Genomic DNA, 25,637 nt, shown 5'->3' with positions numbered 1-25,637 from the left:
CACGCCGTGGAAGCCTGAACTGTCCGACGCGAAGTGGGTTAAAAAGTGACAATGAACACTTCGATGCCCTTTAACCCGCCTACACCATGGTCACTTACCAAAGCAATAAATGTTAACCAGTTTATGACCCTCAATTCTTGTTTTTTTTCCAATTTGGTTCGCTTTTTTCACAAAAGGCAAATAGTCCGCGTCGCGCCGCACCACCGCTGCAGTCAAGATTCAGCGACATAAAGCGATACATATATATCTGATCTGATCTTTCCGATGGGTTGGATAAAGCATCAATTCAGAAAGAAAGTTCACCAGTTACCTCTTATTTTTGTCCAAACGATGAAGCAAAAGGTTGTTTTGAAGAAGCCGGTGCAGTGATATCACTTTTTAATGCACACCCAGCGGCCAATCAGAATTGAGTATTCACCCGGACCATGGTATACTTACAGTTATCTCACACCATAGCGGGACTGTTGGCACAGAGTAAGCCCGCCTCCATTTCCCATCATCCCCTTGTTTACACTATCTCCCTCTATCTTAAATCCCCTCAACAACCCCAACTTTAAATTGACGTGTTCTCCCTACCATGACAAAGGTGGATAAAGATGAAGAGGATTTCATGTAATCCATGGACACCAGTGAAGATCACAAATCATAGAAGAAAAAAGGTTCAGCGCACTGTCTTGTGGGGTCTAGATGACCCCACTTCCAATGTTAAAGTGCCTAAGATAGCACAAGGTTTAAGCACCTCAGGCTGGGAATTGGACTTCCTATTAACCGATCAGAAGATGAATGCAATCCCCGAAGGCCATGGCAGAATTGTTTCTTCCAGAGATCAGATCGGAGATTTTCCTCCGAGTGGCAGAGTGTGATGTGGAAATCTTGGCTTTCTCGGTCACATTAGTGTTACTATAACAAGCATATTTCCATGTAAACCATCAGAGGACATTCTCAGATCTGTTTGAAGTGCTCCATGTGCTGCAGGTGTTCAGCTTCCACCAAGTCTTCTACGGAGCCCATCTTTGATCTGTGCACATGCCATGTGATTATTTTCCTTCTTAAAATTGTTTCCATCCTCAGAAAATGCTTTGTTTGTCATCTGCTGGAGCGGAGGCTCTGCATTTTAGCAGCTGAAAGTTAAACAGAGTAGAGAGGAGAGACCGCAGAGCTTCAGCCAACCTCTGCGCTGCTCCTCCGGAGTGAAACAGCTTTATTTCATCCGCATTTTTCCTCCCCAGGCGGAAATTAATTCCCACTGCGTCTCTCCAACAAACTCTGAAAGTCCCTTCAACTCTCAGTTCTCAAAATCGCTTTTAAAATCTGTTTGTTTAGCAAAGATGGCCTCACATTGTTGTGCATTTGAAAAGGATCCAAAGCCAAACTCCCGGCTGGAGTTTTAGCATCAGAGAAAGTGGTGACAAACTGCTGAGCAGTAATTTATGAAAAACAGGCTGTGTTTACAGAAAAAGAAATGAAGTTTAATAGCTGAAGCGTTTCAGCAGCCAGAGTGCAGAAGATGAAAGAAAAGGACACATTCCCTCTGTGTACATCCTGGAAACTTTAATGGTGAAGAACATAAAGATGAAAAACAAATAATACTGCAAAATAAATTAGATTAGAAAAATGGCACAAGCACATTTATTTCATACAACAGAGCAAAGCAACATACTGCAATCTTTATATCAATATATACAGAACCAAAAATAGACTCTTATTCTTTGTCCACTTCTTTTAGTGTCAGAATGTATCGTTATCATATTTATTATTATCTTGTCTTGATAAAGTAAAAAAAAAACTCTTTGCAAACCTGACCACTCATTGTATTTACACTTTTATTTTTTTATGACAACTATTTTTCGATCTGACATGTTTTGATGCTCAGATTTCAGAAGGAAAGGCTCCATTCTCCAGTTTAATGCAGAAAAACTCTCCATGTTTTGACAAAAAGGCCACAGATACTCTTGACTTTTGGCAAACTAATCAACAATACTGATATCACAAACACACAATTACACTGATGGTTTTTGTTCTATTTTTTTTCCTTCAGATGCAAAACTAGAAAACGTTTTTCTCTTTTCTTTTAGGTTAAATGAAAGTGTAAAGCATTGTGGAAAGCAGAGTTCCTAAAACCATCACAACTCTAAATGACAAATACAAGGCTTTCAGAGATACAATACAATTCCGTTTTGTCTTTCTGAAAGGGATTCAGACATAAAATACTTGTCTCCCCTAATTGCATCACATTTCACACTACAGATCTTCAAAGACTCCATTTTATTTTACTTTCTGTCACTTTTCCTCTGAGCTCTACTGACGCACACGTGTCTTTGGTGTCCTAAGGGCAAACTAAACCTGCATGTGTGCTCTAGAAGCTGAGAAGTGGCTGCTCCTCATCACAAAAGAACCTTCAAATGCTTTCAGAACCACATTCACTGATCCTTAGAATGACAAACATGCAGGATTTTCTCTTAGTTCTTTAAAAAATGTTATTCTCTAACATTTAGATCAAAAGATCAAAAAATGTATTGTCTTTTTTTTTCTTTTTAGCAGTGTGTAACGTCTACTGCCTTAATCATCTGTAGTGTGTGTAAAGGATTTAATTAAAACTCTCAATTTGGTGAATCAATGTTTTCAGTCTGTCACTGCATTTAAACTAAACCAATAATCTCAAACAAAAATATAAAAAGATATAAAGCATTTTCTGGGATGATTCTTGTGGGTTTGAAGTGACAAACTCCCTGGGTGGGCGGAGCCTGACCACTGGACCTGACCCATCAGTGACTGGGCTTGTTGAGAGAAGTTACTTTCTTCAAAAAAAGGGATGAAGGGGTGAAGAACAGGGATAAATAAATTTTTTAGTCAAGTTTGTCTATATAACCAGAATGTTTGATGTTATACCCCAAATTAAATGTTTTTTTTGTTAGTTTATCATGGCCTTATTTCCTTCAAAATAAAAATTCTTTTCGGGTCAATGTCAATTTAACAACAAAGACTCATCCGGTCAGAGTCAGTGTGTTTCCTGTCAATATGCTTCATGCAACTGGTGCAGATAAACTGCATAATAAAAGCCTAATAACAACTGCAATGCAAACTTAAAAGGAGAAAAGTCCTTTTAAAGTCAGACTTTCTGCATTTTAGTAACATGAACCTAATGATGACGTTAAAATATTTCCATTTGCTGTGTGGTTTGTCTATCATTGCCACCTGAAGGCAGAACCAACAGCAAGTAAAACAGATATGAGGAAAAAGTAAGAATAGAATAAAATCATTAAGAGCTCTTGTTTTTGGTCCACAGGGGGTGGAGTTTTAAATCACATCTGTTAGAGTAAACTTGAGAATGTCATTGTTGAGTCTTGCTGTAAAAAGTCAGTCTGAATTTGAGCAAAATACAGATGCTGATCAATTTTCTTTGATGGATAATTGAACAAGAGTTTTATTGTCAACAAAAGAAGTTTCTTACAGCACAAAAAGAAAATGTTTGACTTCTCAGCTCTAGAACAGACTTTTGTTTTAGACAATGTGGGATTTTTTTCTGACCATCTATAAATGTAAACATACCAATACATCCTAAAGGATCTAGCCAAATACTTTCACTGACAGAAACATTTTTAGACGAATGAAGTTTCACAACTTATAAATATAAATAATCCCAAAAAGTTTTTTTTTTCTTTTTGCTAAATTGGGACTCTATTGATGGAAACTGGGAGAAATGAAAGCAGCATTAAAGCCCCTAAGAAATACTTTTTAACATCTATAGCAATAATGGCTACATTTAAAAGACAAACGTAGCTTTTTAGGTGCTCTCATTCAGTCACTTCAAAAAGTTTTTTGTAAACGTTTCTAAAAGTTTTGTCGGTGTTTGGTGGAAATAATTAGCCTGACGCAGCTGTTTGATGGACAGTCCACCAATCATGTCATGGGGTTTGCCTTCCTTCTTTTTTTTGACACTTTTAACCCATGTGTACAGCACGAGTCACCTCCGGCTAAGCAGGGAATAGGCCCTGCAGACTGACCATCATCAGGAAGACTTGCTGGTGCCTGTGGGTTCTTATGAGGCTCCGGCCGTCCTGGAGGGGTTTTCGGACTCTTTTATCTACTGACTACTCTCTGAAGGTGTGAGGCTATAGTGCAAACAATGAAAACGTTTGTAACGTTTTTGTAAAGAGAAATATTATCATTAATAACATTAATATTAATAACATACTTACTAGTAATAATAATTATAAAATTAACATGGTTACCTTGGTAACATAAAAAGAAGTGTTTGGTTCCAGCAGCTGGGCCAACTTGTTTCTTTCAAGTATCTCTCAACGCACACAAACATACAAACGAGCATACGCACACCACAAATGTACACTTCCAAAGAAAAAATACAAAATGTTTCTTTCTTCTTTTAACATTTGAAAAAGTAAACAGAGTAAAATACAATAGTTATGATACGTGAAGCACGTTGCATAGTTTAGAGGTTTTTTTGTCCTTAGTTTTTCAGGCACCTCATTTTTCCAGAATCTGACGGATTGAGTGGTGCTTGAACGTCTCGCCACATAAATAAGCCTCACTTTTCCTGTTTTTGTAGCAAAAATATATTAGATATTCATTTTTTTCTTTTCTTTTTCTGAAAGTGCCATCAAGATTCTCTGGGAATTCTGCTAAAATAGTTTGGAAACAAGTTTTTATCCCAGAGAGTGACCCAGAGAGAGGTAAAGACTGAGTCCCACAGTCACCAGCTCATTGTCCTGTCCTCCCACACGGGACGTAGAGGTGCTCTCACCAATTCTATTCAGTCCACTTTGTTGGGTCCATTGTGTTTTGGTGTCTACGAGCAGCCGCACTCCTCCACAATCATGTTTGGGATGTCCTTCTTCACGATCCTTTGCTTCTCGTCGTAGTACAGCATGGACATTGCTCGTAGCTTGGTGGGTGTGCAGCACGATTTCAGGCTCTGGAAGGGGCTGTTCTCCTTCATCCGGTAGTGGCTGATGACGGTGGAGTGAAAGGACAGGGAGGACCCTGGGAGGCTTGCAGCATGAGACGGGCAATCGCCCTCGCAATAGTTGGCGTGGTAACCCGATGGGGCAATTATCCAGTCAGCCCACGCGATGTCTTTGAAGTTGACGTAGAACTGCTTCTTGCAGCAGACACGCACCTTCCCATCGCACTCCAGACCTCGTTTTCTGCGCCGCCGCGAGTCGTTGCTGTCTCCCTGGCGGACCACTGCCATGAGGAAAGGCCGGTGGGACTGTTCCCGCTGGTTGTTGCGCTGCAGTGTTTCCGTGCTGCCAGAGACAAGGACAACCGTGACGCCAGCATCTGCACAGAGTGGGCAGGACATCCTGAGGCTCAGTGTGCTCCCCTCTGAGCTCTCCAGCAGCGCCTGCACTGCCGCTGACACGGCAAAGGTGTGCCACCCACTGCGACGGGTATCGACCTTCTTCTCGGCCAGCAGGATGTCATCCTGTGGTTGAGACAATCGTCCGTTGGGGAGTCGGCGCTGCTGGAAGAGGCGAATGGTGACTTTGGCTCGGCTGCGGTTGGTCTTGACCATACGAAGGAAAAGCCAGACAGTAGCCTGTTCCACCAGAGACATGTCACCACCTTCCTTGGAGAGGACAAAGTTGATCGAGCCTTGGGATTCACCTGAGAAGCACAGAGAGGACATGTCAGGGAATGGACAGTTTAGACTTAGCATATCTCCTAAAGTGGTGGGTCTTCTCAGCCATATCTCAAGTAATGTTACTTGCTAGGAGTTTGATCTCCATTTGATAAAAAAAAAAAAAAGAAAGCCATTTGACTTTACTACATCATCAACAGCCAACAAAAGCAGACCTTACAGTACATCTAGAGGCGTGTCTCTTCCAACAACACAGCCAGTGAATGCATCATGTGCACATGTGTGCCAAAATTCTGTGTGTCAGCCACATCTGAACAACAGAGTAACTCGCACAGCTCAGCTTCTTCATCATGTTACCCTCACACGCTTCCTGCTGACTCAGCGGCGGTCGCGGCGTTTGGAATCAGGCAGCAATAAAGACAGTTAATGGTTCCCACCAGGAAACAGCCGTGATGCTGTTTCTGCAGCGCAGAAGAAAGTGAACAGACTCCAAACTGTTGGTTCCAACGCAGTGCAACCAGAAGCTGCAGTCAGACAGTAAAACTCAGTAAAACTCAGTCTCTGTTTTTGAGAGGACAAAAACTTATTTTCTCAGCAAGAAAATATATTTTATTTGTTGGATCATTATTCCTGAAGGTGGGAGTTTGAAAGCCAGTTTCCAACCGTTTATTATTTTATGGAAACAAGGTGTTCAGGCTGATTAAGCTTTTCAGTTAGTGGTGTCTTTTATTGAGCTTCATTCAAACTCTTTGTTTAACATTATTTCAGCGTTTCAAACTTAAAATATAAGTAAAGAAGCAAAAAAGGACTTTGGATAAAAGCAGAGCTCACAGTTTACCTGGAGTAGAAATAACTTTAACTTCACCTGAATGCCATTTGAGCTTTGTTTGTGCTCTTGATGATCTCTGGATGAAACAGGCAGCTGAGGACATGAAGCATTCCACAGAAAAAAGCCTGCTTCATCATGTTTTATGAGTTTATTTTCCAGAACAAAAGTGAACTTTTATCAAACAAAAAACGTGAATAAAGGGTCTCATCAGTGATGGGTTTGAGGTCCTTGGACTCCCTTACTGGCCCCAGGTCCAGCAGAATATGGAAGTATTTTTTCCCCAGTCTATCAGGTTTAAAGAACTTGGTTCAGAGACTTGGTTCTTTTACCAATGGTTGCGCTGCCCTTTTAAACAAGACTTTAGGCGTTTTTATCCCTGTCTGTGTTGGGCTTTCTTCTCACATACTTGAGCACAGCCTGAGCTTTCCTGGTGTTTGTTGTGTTTGTGTACAGTTTGTGCGCTCCATGTTCTCGCACAAATGCCTGCCCGGGCCTGTGAGGATTTCAGAGGAACCTTCAGGCTGCGTGGCAAGCTCCTCCGTTGCATAACCTTCCCGTGTCCCTCCTCTTAGTCGTGTCTCGCGCTTGTGGGCGTGCACGCAGAACCAAAGTCACGATCTGAGCGTTGGTGAATGTCAGCGACGGCGGTGGTGCTCCGGTGCCAATGAGTGCGAGGAGGCGGCTGCCACTCTAAGGTCCATTAGTGTCGTTTAAGCGACAGTTCAGGGGCGATTTTCTCACCTACATCATCGTCTTCATCTCCTCAGGGAGCGTGAAAAATAAAAGCCCTGTTCATTCATCCTTCCTCAGAGAAGCTAACCGGATCCAAACTGCTGCAGGAGCACAGAGAGATTTACATCTGCAGATTATCTTCACAACATTATCTCCTTGGTTTTGAGGAAAAACTCTATTTAAGGGACGAGTTGGGCTGTTTTGTTAATGTGACTGTTGACTTGACGTTAAGTTGATCAGACAGCAGCTTTTGTTTTCTATGAGAAAGGGATTTAATTATATTGTGGAATTAAACATCCAACTGCAGGCAGGAAACATCCTCAGTGTTTTACGTTTGAGTAATATTTGTGGTTACATGGTAAACAAGTAAAGCTGCTCTGCTGGACCTCCAGGAGGCTTCTGTTGTTTGCTCTGAATGAAACAACTGGGCTACATCTAATGACTGTTTTGTTAACAGCTTGTTTTGTCCAGCGATCCTGAGAGGCATCGATGGAGGAAAGACACTGCAGAAATCCTCTTCCCAAAATCAAAATCGACCTCTGATCCCACAGAAATGTTTGCAGAAAAAAATAATCCACGTTTTTATTCTGCAGGTGAAAGTGAAAAATTTAGGGGACTATTTTTTATTGACCCCTTCTACTTTTTATAGTCAGTGAACATCAGAGCGTTGTGACAGTGATGTTACAGAAATCCAATTATAAGTTTAAAGGCTACTTTTTCTCTTACGTTTGAGTTATTTTGGTTTTGAAGTTTTTATTTAAAATTATTTGAACATTTTCCCAACTGCTGATTTCAGGACTTCTGATTGGCTGACTTACTTGGTCTGTGTTAACTGAAGGCACAAAAGCCTTCAGGAACATAGCAATTGGCTGCTTCTTTATTCACTAAAGGACTTAAAAAATCTTTTGTTCCTGGAGCAGCTGTGGATGCTGCATTAAACCTGGTTTAGGATCTGTATCTTTTTTACTCTCAAAATGTAACCAACATAACAAAAAATTCCACGTTTGCAATGATAGTCGGAAAAATAGTGGATGTAGAGAAGAGTTCCATTATGGGCAAACAGGAAAATGCACCAGAACATCTAAATTCTGGTTTTACATTTTTCTGGGTTGCATTTTAACTCGTACATTTTCAAAAGAAATGATCAGAGTTCAGTGATTCCATCTGAGATGGGTTTTTACTTTTTTGTTGTTGTTGTTTTGCCATACACAAATCCTATTTTGAGCTAAAACAAAACCATGACCCAAAAATCAAAGTTTGGACCACATCTAGAGGAAAGTGAAGGGTTGCATCCCTGGTCCGCACGTAATAAAACTTATTAAAATCTGGAAATAGTCAACATCAAAAGCAAAGAGTCTATGAAAAACTATTCTAACACCAGACAAGGACTTTGGTAAGCTGGTTCAACAGTAAGACAGCGCAGAACCCAACCTGGATTCTGCAGGAGCTCCTGTTAGTTCCAGAATTGCAAACCTCTGTCAGGCAAAACCCTCCAAACACTTCAGCCAAACCCAACAGAATGAAGCCACCTTCCAAACTTATGACCTAAAATATTGAGTTCTTTCTTATTATTCTGACATTCTACAAACTAGAAAGAAAATATGGGAACAGAACAAAACAAGGAAGGTTTCCTAGGTTTTCCTGGCAGTTGATAATGGGGGGAAAAGTTCAGGTCCGTTTGAGCGCAGGCTCTGTGTTGGGCTCACCTGTTGGTGTCCAAACAGGTTCCCGTCACATGGAAGGAAAAGTTTAATGGTTTGGCAGGAGAGCATCATACAGCATCTTTTCCCGTTTCTCATGAACTCCTGCTCAATCTTAAACTAAACAGTCTGTGGCCCGCTTCTCAGGATGGAGCGTCTCGCCTGGAATTTTGAAGATGGTCCAGACGCAGATTCAGAGCTGGAAGCATTTTTCCATGAAAACAACAGCGAGGACAAAACAGTTCTGACAAAGAGCAGGAAGACCGACAGCAGATCACTGGAAGCGAGAGCAGGAGCCGCCTGGAGGAAAATCAATCCAAACACTGATGATGATGGGGTTTGTTTAACTTCATGTCAGGGAGAGCAGGGGGGTTCATGGAGTCCGGCAGCTTGTTTAAACTCAGAGGAACCAGATTTGTGTTTGCGAGTTTGTCTGCAAGTCTTTTCTTTGCAGCTCATCGCTCTTCTTTCCCAACTCTCCTTCATTTACAAAACGGCGGCCTTCAGCCTCCGACGTCCCAGCAGCTCATAAACCTCGGGGGGGGGGGGGGCTGACACACACGCAGGGCTAAAAACACGTTTTCTTCAGATCATTTCTCCAATAAAGAGTGATGGAATGAAGGATAAGAATGCAAAAAAAAAAAGCTTTTTCGGTGCCTTTTGTCAGACCATAAATTAAAAAGCGGCTTGCAGTTAAAAATACAATTCTAGACAATTGAATTAAAAGCAATAGCAGACATGTCCTAACAATTCACTGGATTTATCTCCAGTTTATTTTATTCAAGTGAACACTCTATGCAGGTATTCTAAACATTCTTCGCTCATTATTGTTTCCAAATGAAATGTAATGTTTGTTTACTTGACTAAAATATACAAAGATACTTTAGCACTGCATTTTTATGACCCTTCATAACTATATAAACACCCCAAAAATGACCATTAAATATCCAGTTTAGACTATTAAAAAACAAAATAAATTAGATCATTTCTTAACAATAAAAACTGGTTTAGAAGATCAGCAGTTCTTATCCTCAGCTGTGATTTAGACCTTCATGGTCAAAGAGAGCAATAATCAAAGGTTTTACTCTTTTTTCCGGCTTCTGTACTGAGGGTCATTGTGTTTGTGCAGGAGGTAAACTGTCTGTCAGCAGAACGGATCATTTAACGCGATTAGTCCAAAATTGTCTAGTTGACTAAAAGTGTTGCAGTGACAAAGCAAGAAAATTCCTGAGTATTTAGAACCACAAGTTTATGATTCAATTCATTTCTAATACATTTTTACCTTATGTTTTTTTTTTTAAACTATTTTAGTTAGGCAGTGATGTGAAGGGTTTTGACTTGGACCCACACTGGGTTAAGCTCATTGCACCCCCTGGGAAGCAAACCCTGGTGTCTTGCGTGCCGGTCCAACACCCCATCAACTGAGCCATCCAGCCTAACAGCAAGAAGGCTCTGGTTCAAATCCCAGGTGGGCTCTTTCTGTGTGGAGTTAGCATGCTCACCTTGTGCATGCATGGGTTTTCTCCAGCTGCTTCTCACAGTCCAAAAACATGCTTCATGGGTACATTAGTGTCTCTAAATTGTCTCTAGGTGTGCGGTCCTGCATTAGGTGCACGGTAGCTGGGATAGGCTCCAGCAACCCTGTGACCCCGAAAGGGTCTCAGTGGGTTCTGAAGATGGATGGATGGATGGATGGTTGAATAAAAGCTTGAATTATTGACGACATAATAAATTCTTACACTAAAAACTAACCAAAGCTGGTTTATGCCTGAAAACACATAATACGCTGTAAAGGAAGTTTGTTCAACATTTCCTATAAAGTTATGTTTCATGTGATAAATGAAGATGAGTCTAAAACTGAGTTTTTAGAGTTTGGGCTGAACTGATGCTGTTCTGCTTGACTCTGATGCACACACCTAGAAGGTTGACTGCCAGCCTCAATCCTTCCCAAATCCCCATCCACCACTTTAACTGGGGTCAGAGCAGAGAACAGAAGCAGAGGGTTTGGTATAATAAAAGCAGAGCTGGATCAGAACAGATCTCATCAGATCCTCTTTAGTCCTGCATGCTCACACAGGAAATGCTTCATTATTCAGTGTTTTCAGATCTTGATGTGTTCTGACAGTAGCCTAGTTCTTCTCAGACTTCAGCATCTAAACACCTGACAGGTTCCTGAAGAAATGAACTTCTCTGAACTTCAAACGTCTGACTTATGAGATCCACTGAAGGTTTTATAGAGCTTAATAAATTTCAGAGCACAGAGCATACACCTGTCAAAGCCTAAAGCAGTAGCAGGGTTCACTGTGGTGGCGCGAAGAGGAGGCAGACCTGGTCTATGATCCTGTAAATCTAGGTTTGGTTGTTTGAACGAGTGGGCATTCCCTCCATCAGCCTCCGTCAGCCACTAGTCCTCCTGTTTACTCACAAATGCACACGCTGACAGTGACTGAGACAGAGCTCTGGTCCTCGTTTATGGGACAGTCTGCCAGAGGACCTGAGAGCCACAGAGGGCATAGTTGCTTTTAAGAAAAGGCTTAACCTGGCTTTTAATTCATTTTACTCCTTTATTTATTTATTTTATTTTGTATTCGTTTATCCATTTTATTTTGTTCTATGAATTTACACTAGATTATTAATCATTCATAGTTTAATGTTTATTTCTGGTGCTTCGTCAGTTGGCTCCTCCCCCTTTGAGTCGGCTGCTGTTCAGCCGCTGCAGCTCTGGATGGGGACCTGCATCTCCACTTAGATGTGGTGGGGCGGTCCCCGCCTGTGATGCTGCATTTGGCTGCTTGTGCAGCTATTAATGGAGTGGGAGGTCCCAAATATTAGCGTTTCCAACAACCAACATGTTTTCCTGCTTAGCCTACTTCCCATTGTCTTTCCCCATCAGTTAGGGTGTGGGAGGTGTGAAAGGGTTGGGGGGGGGTTGTGTTTGGGTCTGGGAAGGGGGCTCTATTTTAATTTTCCGGCTCGTTTTGATATTTTTTATTTTGTTTTGTCTTAATTTAAAGCACTTTGTGTTATGTTTTTATTGGAAAAATGCTATGCAAATAAAGTTTGATTTCATTTGATTTCATTTGATTTATTTTGATTTGATCTGTGGGCACACAAACAGTCGCTGGAGTGCGTTCTTCTGCAGACCAGCAGCCTGAAAGTGCTGACATGAATCTGCAGTTTAACCTCCTGCAGCTTTTTGTAAGACTCAGAGTAAAGCAGCAGCTGAAACAAAACTGTTAAAGCTGCCAATTATTATTTCAATCAAAATCAAAAGAAAATTCTTGAAATATGTGAGAATAGCAAGGATTTTTTACTGCTTTCATGGGGTTTAGGAAAAGCAGATGTTTGTCCAGTTTGGAGCCTTTAGATGAGAGTTAAAAAGATTTTTCAGATACTTTAAAGTCATCCAAGATTAATGAATGGAAAAACTGTCTGAAAAGTTTTTTATCTTCATTCCCAGGAGCATAAATCACTGTGTGACTGCGATCTCGCCCCCCTGCAGGCCTCCGCCAGCATGTTTCTTGAAGACTGACAGAAGATGCAGCCGGACTGGAGTCCAAACCAACAAGCATGGGGACTTCCACAGCAAAGTTTATGAACACATGGGACCAACGAGGAAAGGACTGGTCTGACGAAGACCAGCTGTAAAGCACAGAGGTGGAGGAGGGATCATGAGGGACTGAACGGCTGGTTCCCAAAGATAATATTTTCTGTTTCCTGAACCCCCTTCACATCTGCACACCCCACTGTCTGCAGGAAATGAGAGGAAGTTGGTGTTAAATGTTCCTTCTGCTGTTCAGAGGCGCAGATTAAAGCTTCTGCTGGGATTCACAGTTTGCACAGCTGCTCCCCCCCCTTCATTCCAGCATTTGTGTCTTCGGGAGCCTGAATCAAGGATACCATGGAAGACAGGGATTGTAGAAACGCACCAGATGTGAAGGATGGCAAGCAGAGACTTCCTGTCAGAGCGCTGCCTCCAGTCAGGCTTCCGCTGGCTTGGATCCGACGCCGCGACTCCTCCCTTCTGTCACCTTTACAATCAGAGTTTGGCCTCAGGACATTTTATCCTTCTTCTTGGTCCTGGAAAACTCACGCCTCTGTGTTAGCTGGTGCTGCTCTGATTTGATTACCTTCCCTGTCTCTGTCAAAGAGAAATCCCAAAAATGGCCCTAAAGACAGAGCTGAATCCCTCTGAAACTAATTAACATTGGTCTGCTCTGACTGACACTTTAGTTTAGTTTGCCCTGCAGCAACAGAACAATCCTGCAGGTCTGAGTCTTAGCTTTGGAAACCTGCGCAGACCGACCTGTTCTCAATATGAGTCGCCAAGAACAGGCTGTTCATCTGCAGAAGTCAAAATAAAGATCTGAGCTAAAGTCGTAGGTTCTTTTAATTTTGAGCAGTTTGGACCGTAAAGAACTGCTTGGTTCTTATAAAAGCGATCAAAGTGGAGATGTAAACAGCATTTACTGTCTGGCTGAGGCGCCAAAAGAAAGGAGTGCAAAGGCTTCCAGTGAGCTTTTAAAAAAGGAGGAGACGTTAAAGGAAATGGGATGGGAAAGGAAGAAAGTCTCGTCTGAACACAAAGTTTTCGTGAAAACTTCTGTTTCTGGGTGGATCAAAGATGAAGGAATGAAGATGAGTCACAGGGAAGAAAACTGCAGACACGTCCGGTTCTGATGTTTAAATGGGAACCAGTCAACACTGGAGAGGATATTCAGCACAGGCTTCACAGATGCAACAGATTACCCCCAGCCAGCTACAAGCTTCATGAAATAGACAGTTTTTAAGAAACCTGGCAGAAATATGAGGATATAAAACCTTCATTTTTCACTTTGAAACATGTTTCTGCTCAGAGAAACCTCGGCATCCATGCTGACGTTTGTGAGGACGCTGTCAGGACGCTGTGAGGAAGATGTTGGTGCAGAAAAAATCGTATCTTTCCACGCTAATATTTACAAAGTGAAACGCACTGCAGGCAGGAGGAAACAGACCGAGCTTCCATGTTTCTTCATGTTGTCCCCCATCATGCTCGGCTCACGTATCCTCTTTGATCAGCAACAGATTGTAAGCGACTTCCTGTCACATGACTGCGACATGGGCTGGATGAAAAATTTCCAACAAGCTTGGAAAGCTTTGAGAATGAGGTCAAAAGGTTGGAGTCCAAAGATCCATAGTTGGATGTGATAACAGCATCTTTCCACTTTACATAACAGAAACATTTGCTCTAAAAAAGGACCCATGAGAGTTTAGGGACTGAGACAGCCAGCGTCTTAAGACAAATCTGTTTTTGGTTTTAAATTCTGACTTCCAGGACCTGTTGTTCTTGAAGCTGATGTTAGTATCTTAGTTTCCATGTTTAATAAAGTGATTAAGAACAGTTTTATTTTCTAGAAGCAGACTTTTCTGACTAACATGAGAACCAGAGCTTCGTTAACATACGTGAACATGGAAACAACGTTAGGATGATTTTGGAACTGTTCATTCTGGACTTATGGAGTCTCTCACATATAAAGAGTAAAAAGCTTTTCACCTTGTTAATCCAAACCTGAATGACACTCGTCTCTTCCAACCATAAGGATGTTCCACTCTTATTTGGGACAAACTACTTTCAGATTCTAGTCAAACAAATGAACAGACTTGTTTTTCATATTTCTGTTTCAGTGTTTGGCAGAACGCTTGTCTGTTTTGACTTGAATGTGAACATAGACATATAAAAAAAAGGGAGGGTTTGGTTCTAAAAAAAACAAAACAAAGGACAACGCATAACTCACTATGTTGTGCTGGAGGGATCTTAATGCCCCTAAAGCTGAGCAGAGCCATGTGTGATGAAACAAAGCTTTCATTATACCTGTGTCTACGCTAATCATCTGCAGGCAATTTCTCAGCGTTTGTGTTAATCTGAAGATGCTTCATGTGTTTCTGGCCAACTTTCCCACTTAACACAAGAAAAATGAAACTGGAGGAGTTTGTGGTTGCAGCTGGAGCTGCAGGAGCGTGTCGGTTTGTGCTGTTAACTGTGCTGTCAACTGTGTCGGCTGTTAGCAATAAATAAAAGTGGCCTGTAAAATGATTCCAGCAGAGAAACTCGGCTTCAAACACGAGAACTGCAACAAACACGAGCGACCCGTTCCAACATCACCCCCCGCCCCCAACTCGGCTGCTGTTCTTTGCTCTTCAACAACCGTGTGGTTTTCATTTGCAGACATCGTTTGCAAACCGTATTCATCTCTGCAACAATGAACCTACCGACCAAAAACTCTGCTCTGAGCTCCAGTTCTGGATTTCATAGTTCATCCTCTCTAAGGTGAAGAAGTCTTGATCACTACAGACTTCCTGCTGGAAACCAGAATCTAAACATTTATCAAAAAAAACAAACCTATGTCTGAGTAAACCATAAGGAAAGCATGAACATTTTATTTTATCTTTACTTTCTCATTGAAGCTGAATTAAATAGAATTGATGATGCAGATCCAATGCATTTGACTAAGCAACCACCAGGGGGAGGGGTTAAAAACTTCAGCTCTGGGCTGTTTTACATTAAAAGACCAAACAACAGAAATAAACACATTCACAATTTAGCTTAAGTCCATGCGTCCACTCCCATTTATTCTTTCTGTGTGAGGATTTACTATACAATACCATTATGCTGTCTCTTTTTTCTATTCAGACTGCATTGTGCTGAAGACCGATGTGAACGTACTATTTGATTCACATTAGACTGTAGGATCTGAACCACTGGTCCCCAACCTTTTCAGGCCACAGACCAGTTTAATGTCAGGCAATCTTTTCACAGACCGACCAGCACGAGGCCGAAATGGGGGTCCGATTTTTTTAACCTCCATTTTCTCTTAACTTTTGAGGGTAACAGTTATCTGCGTCCACTAAATCCTCTGGCATTTTCTAAATATGATCATAAATCCGCAGTTTAAACAACTTTAGCAGCTATTAGCAGCAGCATCCTCATAACATTAAAAAGCCAACTGCTAAGTTTTCTGCATTATTATTAGGGTCTGTGGGAACAACTGCCACAATCAAACCATATTTGGAATAAAGACTGTAAAATTGGCAGTGGCTCAAGCCGTTGAGCCAATCCATTATTATTAAATTCAAATTTCATTTATTTTCAAGTCAAAGATTCTTTTTGTTTCCTCTCTGGATTTTTTTCGTCAAAAAAAAACTTTCCAAAAACATTTGTTTTTTTGTTGACTTTGCAAGCTTAGTGGTTTCAATTTAGCGGTTGTCGCAGCCACTTTAAGAACGTAGCAGATGAATTTTTGACATGTGACTGAGCGACTAGACATGCTTCAAGAATGAGTCAGAATCCAGCAGTTTTTCAAAACAAAACTTCCTACAGAATTAAATTAGAAGTAAAATGGAAAACTGTAGTTTGTGTATTTTTTTATCTGCAGCCTGGTACCAATTGTCCAATGGACCAGTACCAGTCCACAGTCTCGGGGTTGGGGACCATTGACCCCTTAATAGTGCCCATCTTCCAACAATTAGTTAAACAGATGTCATGCAGATTTGTCTATTGTTTTAAAGGACGGGGTTCATTGCTATCCTCCCATCAAAATGGAGATAACTGTAAAACAAATAAATGTCTTTTAACCAGCCCAAACAAACCAACAGGTCATGTGACCACATCATTCATCAGCATTCTGCTCCTTTTCAGCCAAATCCATGGAACGGTTCCTGAAAGGAAGCTCTCTCAGTAAGTCCAGACACAGGAACTGTTTCTGCTCCGACAGCTGCATGTTTCTGTTTTCAGTCTGTCAATTGAAGTTGAGTGTTTTCAGACGGTGAAGCACGTGCACTCGCAGCTGAAGCTCTGTGACCTTCTGATGAAGCTCCTGATTTACCCACTGTTGTTGGGTTCCTCTGAGGAATGTTTGGCGGTCTGAAGCCGTCCGTCCGCTGAGCCATGCACGTACACACTTCACAGGGTGAAGCTCAAGCACTGCCTGCTCAAAGACGTCACATCAGCCACCCACCTTGATCTGTGCAGGAAACTCTTATCAAGACGGTGGGGGCAACAACTTCCTGTAGAGGGAACAACATTAAACAATTGCATGCCCCTCTGGTGTCACACACAGCAGTGACACCCGTGTCCCACTGGGACCTCAGCTGGGCTCAAATATAACTAAGAGCTGAATCAGACGCCGTACTGCACCCTCCATTTTCTGCTCCTTCCCAACCTTCTGTCAGTGACCCCCACCACTGAAGTGGATTGCTTCTGACCTTTCAGAACTCCTCTGTTCTTCCCAGGGAACCAGACCAGCAGCGGACTACAGCAAGTGACACAGACGTCTCGCTCAGACTTGCATCTAGAGACACAGCTGGGACTGTTGACTTCAGGATGAAGCCTGACCCCACCCCCCTTTCACCTGTGCAGACACAACACCACCACTACCCTGCAGCTTTCACCATGACTCACTGCTGTTTCAAAGATCAGGTTCAAAGACTTTGAGGGAAGAATGGACTGATGATTTGTGCTGCTAAAGGACATTTCAGAGGCAATTTTTCTGGAGAATGTAGCAGATTTCAGTGTTTTTCTCCCGGCCCTGGGAAAGTCATGTAGACTCGGCTGCAGTAATCAGGATTGCTGATTGAAGTCCCTTCCTTCCATGGATGGAAAAAGTTCATCTGCATGTGATCAGAGACCAGGGTTTTTTTTTATGGAAACTAGAGTTTTTGAGGATTTTCACACCTCCCATACCAAGATAACTTATATAAGAAACCAGCAATGGATTAGACCAGAAGGACTGTTTAAAGTGGCAGAACACGAGCACAACTTAATGTTTGATCCCAATTTAACACAATAGATATGAGATAATACGTTACCGTTGTACCTCAGCAGAGTCAGGTTTTTGTTGCTCTTGATTTTTCGATATATAAAAGGAAACTTAGTCACCGTGAACTTGTGTTTAATTAACCCTTGTGCTATCTTAGATAACACCACCCTAACATTGACTTGTCCTCCCTACGATGACAAATAGGTGGAAAGATTTCATGTACACCAGTGAAGATCACAAATCATTGAAGAAAAAAGGTTCAGCGCACTGTGTAGTGGGTCTATATGACCCAACTCCCAATGTTAAAGTGCCGAGGAGAGCACAAGGGTTAATGAGCCCTGTTTAAAATCGCACTGTTTTGTTTCTGGGAGCTGACCACTGGAGCCACAAAGCAGATCCACTGGACCCTATACTGTAGCACTGTAATGATGAGGATTGACCAAACACTGCCAGGAAGCTGGCATTGACCAATCAGGGTCTGGGATTTGGTTGTGACGTATGGGGGGGGTCTTTTGATTCAGAGAACTGCCAACCATTTGAAAGATTAATTAAGGTGAAGAAATGAATATTTGCATTTATATTGGAATAGAGCTGTGAAAGAAATAGCCTGGAGGAAGATTTGCCTTCTCTTCCAACTGTAAGCATATGCGGTATTGTTGGGTAGCGACAGTCCAGTGTGAACCTGACTTTACAGTTACAGTTCTGCTTCAAATACCAACTTTCAAGTCAAAGGTTCATTTGACCAACTGCTAGGCCACGACCACTTTATCCTCGTGTCCTTTGTCCTTAAAATGATCAGGTTTCGCATAAAGCACTGATGATAGGAAGACCGAACAGAACATTGGAAGGTTCAGTTAGTGGGTACAGTTTCGTTTGATGACTATTGTGTCTGAACTGTAAGAATCTTTCAACATAAATCATGCAGACTATAGGTTCATCACTCTACCTGAAGAGGAAACAGTTGTAGATCTCTTTTTCAATGGTGTATTTATACACATGTGGAGCAGGACCACTCACTCTGTGACTGTTTTCTACAAAGTGATTCGTCTGTCCACATGGAAAGCATCTCTGGCTGTCACTCCAACATCAAAGCACAGCCAAATATTCAAACCTACAACTGCAGAGAAACAAACACCCGACCAACGGGCCACCGCAGAAAGGGGTGAAGGATGAAGAAAAGGATGTTGAGAATATGAGGTTTGCCAAAGAAAATATGCCAAGAAGAAAAGGATTTTCAAGGAAACCAGAGAGGGAACATGCTAATTGTGGTTTATTTTCATATCAGACAGATGTTTTGTCTTCTTATCATCTGCTTTGGTTCATTCTCCCCTTGTTTGTTGGGGTCAGCGAGGAGAGCCCAAGCCGCTCACTGCGCTGCCACAGTGGGACCAACAATGAGCGTTTCTTCTGTCTGTCGGAGCGACCGAGGGTACGCCGAGGTTACAGGCAGCAGCAGAGAAGAGCGGGCGTACATGAAAGCCGATTGTGGAATGTCGCTAATGATGTGTTCAATTAAGTTCAATTAGCCTAATTGTCCTCTGTGTGTGGTGAGAGGCCGGGAAGAAGGCCGGAGACAAACTGGGATGGAGGAGAGGACTTTAAAAAGACAGCGCTGATAGAAAGAAACCAGTGGACAGATAGACATTGTGCTAGAGCTGCTAAACAGAGGTTGACACTTCGCCTGCGCCAAGAATCCAGTCGCCTCTTTGCTCCTTTGCTCGCCGTCGCCCAAAATAATTACTGTGCTCACTGAATGCATCAGCTCTTCCAGACAAAGTGCGGTACTGGCTGGGTGCAAAGTTTTCTCACAGCAGCTTGGGTTACATGTGACAAAAACAACAAGCTCATATGGAAAGAGGGCTGCAGCTAGAAAACCCTAAAATAAGCATTCGGCCGGATATAGGACAAGGTGTGACGGGCGTGGGCTTTTGATGGACTGTTAACCAACAACCAGCAAGATAGGGGGCTCAAAGAATAAAGAACACAGCAGCAAAATCGACAGGAAGAGAGTAATAGTCAGGGGTCAGTGAGTGTCTCTATTGATGTAAAACCGTTAGGTAAAACTGCTTGTCATCTTCTCATATCGCAACAAAAAGGCGACCGAAATGACTTCATTTGGTTAGGACCGGATGTTAACCATTTTCTATGGGTGACGTCCCACTTACTCTGTCCAGTTCTCTGATACAGTCAATGGAATCTCCTCAAACTTTCAAAATAAGACATTCTTTCAAAATTCTTCTTTACTGGCACCTTGCATCAAGAAAGACCAAATTCAAACCTCCCAGAGGGTTTGAGGTGGAATTCTTCCACTAAGACTGGAGTTAATTTGACAACATAAAATCTGTTTTGCAATCAGAATGTTAGACAAGGGTGGAAACCCTCTTGACTAGATGAACAAACATTGTCTTAGACTGATAATTAAAAACAAAGAAACAGAAGAAGTTATGAAAGGGGGAAAAAAGGCTAAATGTGAATCAACTAGTGTTTTTTTCCGATGCTGTTGTCCCTCTGTGATTTTTACTGCTGATTTCCAAAACAACAAGAATGTCAACACTAAAACCCAAATAAACCTGTTTTTAAAAACATTTCCTCGATCCTATAATAGCTGTTTCCTGCTTCCTGATTGCTGATTTTCTTTTGTTGTTTTACATTCCCCAGTTATGTGAGTTGTTGTTGGCTTGAGCGCCCCCTAGAGGAAAGTTTACCTACACACATTTGAGTTATAAAGTATGTGAAATTACAATTAAAAACACGTGTTTCTGGGGTGTTAGCCTTTTAAACATGCTGCCAAAGCACAAATAAAGGAAGGAACAAAGGTGCTGCACTAAAACATAGATTTTATATATGATTCTAAAGAAAATAACCTCTTCAGGGGTTTTACTTGGATATCAAATTTTTCATACACATTTTTTTATCTACTCAATTCATTGAGTTTTTTTTTAATTCTCTTTCTGCATTTTGTCTTTTTTATCTAATGTTCAACAAAAATTTCCAGCCCCCTAATATTCAGGATGAAAAAAAAATCTTCATGTTTGAACTTTTCTGCTTTCAAATCAACTAAAACTTCAGAAAAAGTCCCTTCAATGTGCATCTTTCAGCCTCCTGACTGACTGTACATTATCAAAGGCAGATTTCACGCCTTTTTAAACCACCTCTTTACTGCCTGGATGAGGTTTACAGTTAAGAGAACAGCCTTCATGAAAGTTTAGAGCAGAAACAAAACTGAGCGGAGAGCTCCTTTAAGACGTTCAAAGAGGCTCAGAGCTCGGCCAGCATCTCCTTTTAAGCTGGTCAGAACTGCTTCAGCAGGTGATCAAAAAGTCAGCCATGCTTTCTGCCCCCCAGTGGCAGAGAGTTCCGCTGTTCATCACATTTTATAACAGTAAGAATAATAAATTGGTCCGTTTTTTAGCTCCTTCACCCCTCCGTGTTATGTGACGGACAAACTCCAGTCTAGAAGCTTCTGAAGAACCAGCTTCTGAACGGCTTTAATGTCAGTTTGAGAGCAGGAAAGTGGAGAGGGAGTCTGCTTGAAGTTCTGTTTTTTCTTTCAGTCAAGCTGCTCCGTTCAGCCTGTTTGCACAGATCCACTTCATAAAAATCTTTTCCGTCTGCTGATTCAGACTCTCGCCTACAGCAGTGGAGCAACAGAAAATCCAGAGAAAGCAAACGTCACGATCCTCTCCACAGCGCCAAACTGACAAATCAGCTGAAGGAATTTGCCGCTTAGCACCGAGAGGTGATCTGATGTTCAAATGTTAAAAAAGAAAATGGCTCAATCTCTTCTGGGTAAAGTTTTCTGCTTTTCATCTCCTACTGTAAGACAAAAAAAATAACCCTAACACATCTGCTCTGTTGTTCCTGTATCTTAAAACTTGCAGTAACTTTTTGTAAGAGAAGTGAGGTGGAACTGGAACTGCTTTTCTGGAGCACCTCACACCCAGGAGACCTCATAAATGCTAAGCTGTGAACCGTCACAGACATGCTGCAGATGGGGGGAACCGGGCCCTGCCACAGGTCTGCAGGTCAAAGGTGAGCAGAAGGTGGAAGAGCACAGTCAAAAGCCGGGGTGGATCCCTGCTCCTTGACCAGATCTCTGCTGCTCCCCTCTGTCCAAACAACACCTAAGAGGCAAAGCACACAGAAGCTCCAGCCCACTGACTTTAAGCAGATAATGAGCTATTCTCAGAAAACAGCAGGATACAGGTTATTTAAGGGGGTGGGGGGTGTCAGCTGAAAGAGTGCACAGGTGGAGTTAAGCAGGTGGACACACATGTTGGTCTTTTTTTCATTACAGGGTTTTTTATCGACACAATGCATTCCTCGTTGATCCTTTAACCCACACTAAAACGTGAGGATCCGCTCAGGATCCAGGGTGGTCCTCACAGTTTAGAAGTGTGTTTCTCCCTTTTCCAATAATCTATTTCTACTCTTTCTTTTTGACAGTAGCAAGAGTTTCGGAAGGTAGGTTTTTTCTTGCTTCTTCTCCCGTTTTTAGTCCTGACCTCATACTTTACCACCTTCAGAGGGTTTCAGGATGATCCCTGTTGTACTTTTCTTGCCTCAATTACTTTTACTGTTGTAATTTTGTTATTTTTCTTAACTAAACGAGTTCTAAAAAGCTTTTGGTCATAGGCAAGCTCTGGAAATCCAGATTCTTTGAAATCATTGCAAAGCCTTCTAGGGGAATATTAATTTAAATGATTCAACTCCGATTCCTCCACAAACGCACTGAAAATGCAGTTAACAGGCTTACACTCAGGTCAGTGTTTGCTTGTGTGTAATGTTGATAGATTAAAGTTGACTTCCCAGTCACAAATTATTGCTGCTGCTTTCCATCCATCAAAACAGATACACGTGTTTTCACAGTGGTTGTTATCGGCGCGCTGCGCTGACTTCCATTCATTTGACAATCTGGAGTCAAACTCTAACCTCAGCTTGACCTTCAGACCCCAACACAGGTGAGATGCTCCCCCATGTCAGAAGGGGTCCCAGCAAAACCAACAGACCCCATAAGAGTGGTATTTACAAAAGGCTCTGATGAGGGTTCAGAGATGCTTTCACACACACACACACACACACACACACACACACATACACACATAAGCACGCACACACACACACGGCTCGGGTTTGACTCACCTGCCTCAGCGAAAGTGATGATCTCCGTTGTTTCTTCTGAGTCGCCGCCGTCTCCCATGTGAGCAGCGGCTGCTCCTCCCATCCCTCCGCCGCCTCCTCCACGGCCACCCCTCCCCCGCATCTCATCCTCCCCCCCGATCTGAACGCTGCCGTCCTCGGCCACTCGCCCCACGTGGAGTTTGCGCAGAGCGTTGAGGAGGGCGGCACGTGGCACCGGCCGGGTGATGTTGGGACGCTCCTGCAGGTGCAGCATGTTGAGGATGTGCCTCTTCACAGCCTCCACCACGTCTTGTTGAGCCGCAGCCTCCTCTTCCCTCTCATGTCCTGCTTTGTCATCACCATCTCCCGCCATCACCCCTTCGTTTCGCCGCATCCTGGCCAGGGCGCAGGAGGGGCAGTGGGAGCTGGAGGAGGTGTCCAGCTGAAGCTTTTGGTGAGGATGAACACTCAGGGAAAGAGGCTGGAGCATGGAAGCTGGGTCTGAGGTCGATCCGGAGCCCCGGACCTGGACCAGGAGCAGAAGGGCCCAGCTGAGTAGCGGGAACACTGACATGATGGCAGGAGACACTTGAGCGGCTGAAAGGCTGGTTCTGAGATGCTGTCTGATGCAGATGCACAGATGGGACAACAGGGATGAAGACACCTCTGATTTCAGGCAAGAATCAAAAAATGAAGAAGAAGTCTTCTCCTCCTCTGCCAGTCTCTCCGTTGTCCTCCTCTCTGAAGTTTGGAGGCAGCAAAGTTGAGCTCAGCTCACAGTCCACCTGCGAAACGGAGGGAAAAAAGCTGCAAAGAAGCGAGTGAGAGGACGAGACCAAAAAAAACAACGGCGAGCGAGAAAATGAGTAATCCTTATCTTTTTTGTCAGGGACAGATGGCTGTGAAATGTGGAGGCGTCACACGAGCCAAAGAAAAAAACAACAAAAAGAAGAGAAAAAAAGTCAGATGTGATGAATGGATGAAGGGAAAGTGTTGCCGTGCTCCCTGGGCGAAGTCACTGCAGAGTGTGTTTTCGGCGTGTGTCAGTTAGACTAAGTTATCCCAGACGAAGGGAGTTCCTCTCTGCCTCTTTCTGGCTCTGCTCCCCCCCTCTCTGCCTCTGTGAGAGTTGAATGCCGTCTCTGGTTCACCAGTTGAATGGTTTTAGCGGAGTGGGCTGGGCCGCCTCTCTCCTCCTTGCTCTTGTCCTTCTTTGCCTGCCTCTGCCACTCTCTCGCCTCCTACCATCATTATATCTGTGTCCCTCCTCCTTCAGTCTCGTCCAATCTCACACAGTGACTCATAGCACTTTTTACCTTTCTCTCTGTGTGGTTGTTCACAGAGAAGCTGGGATTCCTTTGCCCCCCCGTCAGTGAATCAGTCATGCACTGAGGGGGAAAAACTGCCACAAACGTGACTCCTCTTTCCGTCTGACCGTCAGCAGGCCTGTCTGATGTGCTGCATGTCTTCAGTCTGGTTGAGCCTCGTCTCTTGACAAGCCCCACCTAGACAGTCTGAGATCAGGATGTGAGCGGCAGTCATGGGTCGGCATCTTTTAACACCTCAATCCACCATAGCGGAGGAGAAGTCCAAGACTTCCAAGAGTCGGGAAAGGGAAGTCCAGCTGATCTAGAAGAGGATGACTGAGAATAAAACTGAGAATAAAACAGTCCAGCACTGTGAGAAGAAGCCACAGAAATCCGAAATCCTCCTGTTTCTGCTTCTTTTAATGATTTCTGTCCTTATGATGAAACCTTTTACTCAGACCTTTAATTAAAACACACACACAGGGGCGAAACTATGAAGGGGGGCAAGGGCCCCGCTAATACTTGTCCCCCAATTTGAGTCAATTTTAGTATCATTACTGACAAAGTAAGAAATGATCACACAAGCTTCTTTAAAATATTGGTGTAACAATTGAGTTTAATGATTTGATTCATCATAAGTTGTTGTTGTTGATCAGATTCATAGTCAATACTGTTTCATTTTGTACAATCCGATTCACTGACCTAGAATGGATCCAGGACATATTTAATCAAAACTTCAACCTGACTCAGAGAGAAATACCTGGTACTAAACAGTCCAGGGATTTACAGATTCCTTGGATTTCTTCAGGATCATCAAGTGTAAATGAAATATGTGTCCAAACAAACAAGTAAACAATAATGAATGCCAAATCCATTCACATTTTAGTTTCCTAAAGTTCAGCCCACTGTTGTTTTTCCACATTAAAAGAATCCAAAGGCAACATTCTTAGAACATTCTAGCACACTGTGTGGTCACATGTCTTTGCTAAATTCAAAGTGTTTCCACACATTGGACTGGAATGATGGACTGATCAGTTTTTGCTGATGTCATCAGGTGTGTTTTCTGCTGTGATGAAGATTGGTCGTTTTGACATTATAGTAAAATAAACCTACCATGTCTCAATCCAAATAGTATTTTCCAATATCAATCATCGATTTATCTAATTTTGAAGTGACTTTTAATGATATAAGTCGGTTTGATTAACAACTTGCGTCAGACGGATCGACGTGTTTAGATGATTTTAAACGAAATCTTGAGCCCCTCAAATGAATTTTCTCACCCCTGTATTGTGTGTCTAACCCCATCTGGGCTTCCACTCTGCTGTCCTCATTTGCCTTCCTTCCAAAGTCTTTGCCCCCCTGAATGCTCTCTTCTGCTCATAATGACCTGAGAACGTGATAAAAGCCAATGCCATTCAATTATTTATACAGCACAACCTAAGTTACTCAAAATGCTTCACAAGTTACAAAATAAAGTCAAATACATTTATAAATTAAACAACAAAAAAACGAAACATAAAGACTCACACCCCAGCACAGAAAAGCAAAATA

The 25,637-nt window shown here is 42.5% G+C and overlaps 2 protein-coding genes across 2 annotated transcripts in view; one reads left to right on the top strand and one right to left on the bottom strand.

Annotated features, from left to right (window-relative positions):
• LOC144988160 (uncharacterized) overlaps positions 1-25,637 on the top strand; it is a 112,923-nt gene that overhangs the window by 79,475 nt on the left and 7,811 nt on the right. The window lies entirely within an intron of this gene.
• On the bottom strand, positions 1,537-24,090 carry inhbaa (inhibin subunit beta Aa). The gene is made up of 2 exons (XM_011488645.4): positions 22,801-24,090; positions 1,537-5,628 (listed from the first exon to the last, which is right to left on the bottom strand). Exons 1-2 carry the CDS (start codon positions 23,351-23,353, stop codon positions 4,808-4,810), a joined length of 1,374 nt encoding a protein of 457 aa, XP_011486947.1. The 5' UTR covers positions 23,354-24,090; the 3' UTR covers positions 1,537-4,807.

This window comes from Oryzias latipes, chromosome 20 (genome assembly GCF_053564925.1).
Source record: "Oryzias latipes strain Hd-rR chromosome 20, Olatipes_Hd-rR_3.1".
Taxonomy (NCBI): Eukaryota; Metazoa; Chordata; class Actinopteri; order Beloniformes; family Adrianichthyidae; genus Oryzias; species Oryzias latipes.
Note: the sequence above shows the minus strand (reverse complement) of the source record. Positions and strands in the feature narration are given on the sequence as shown.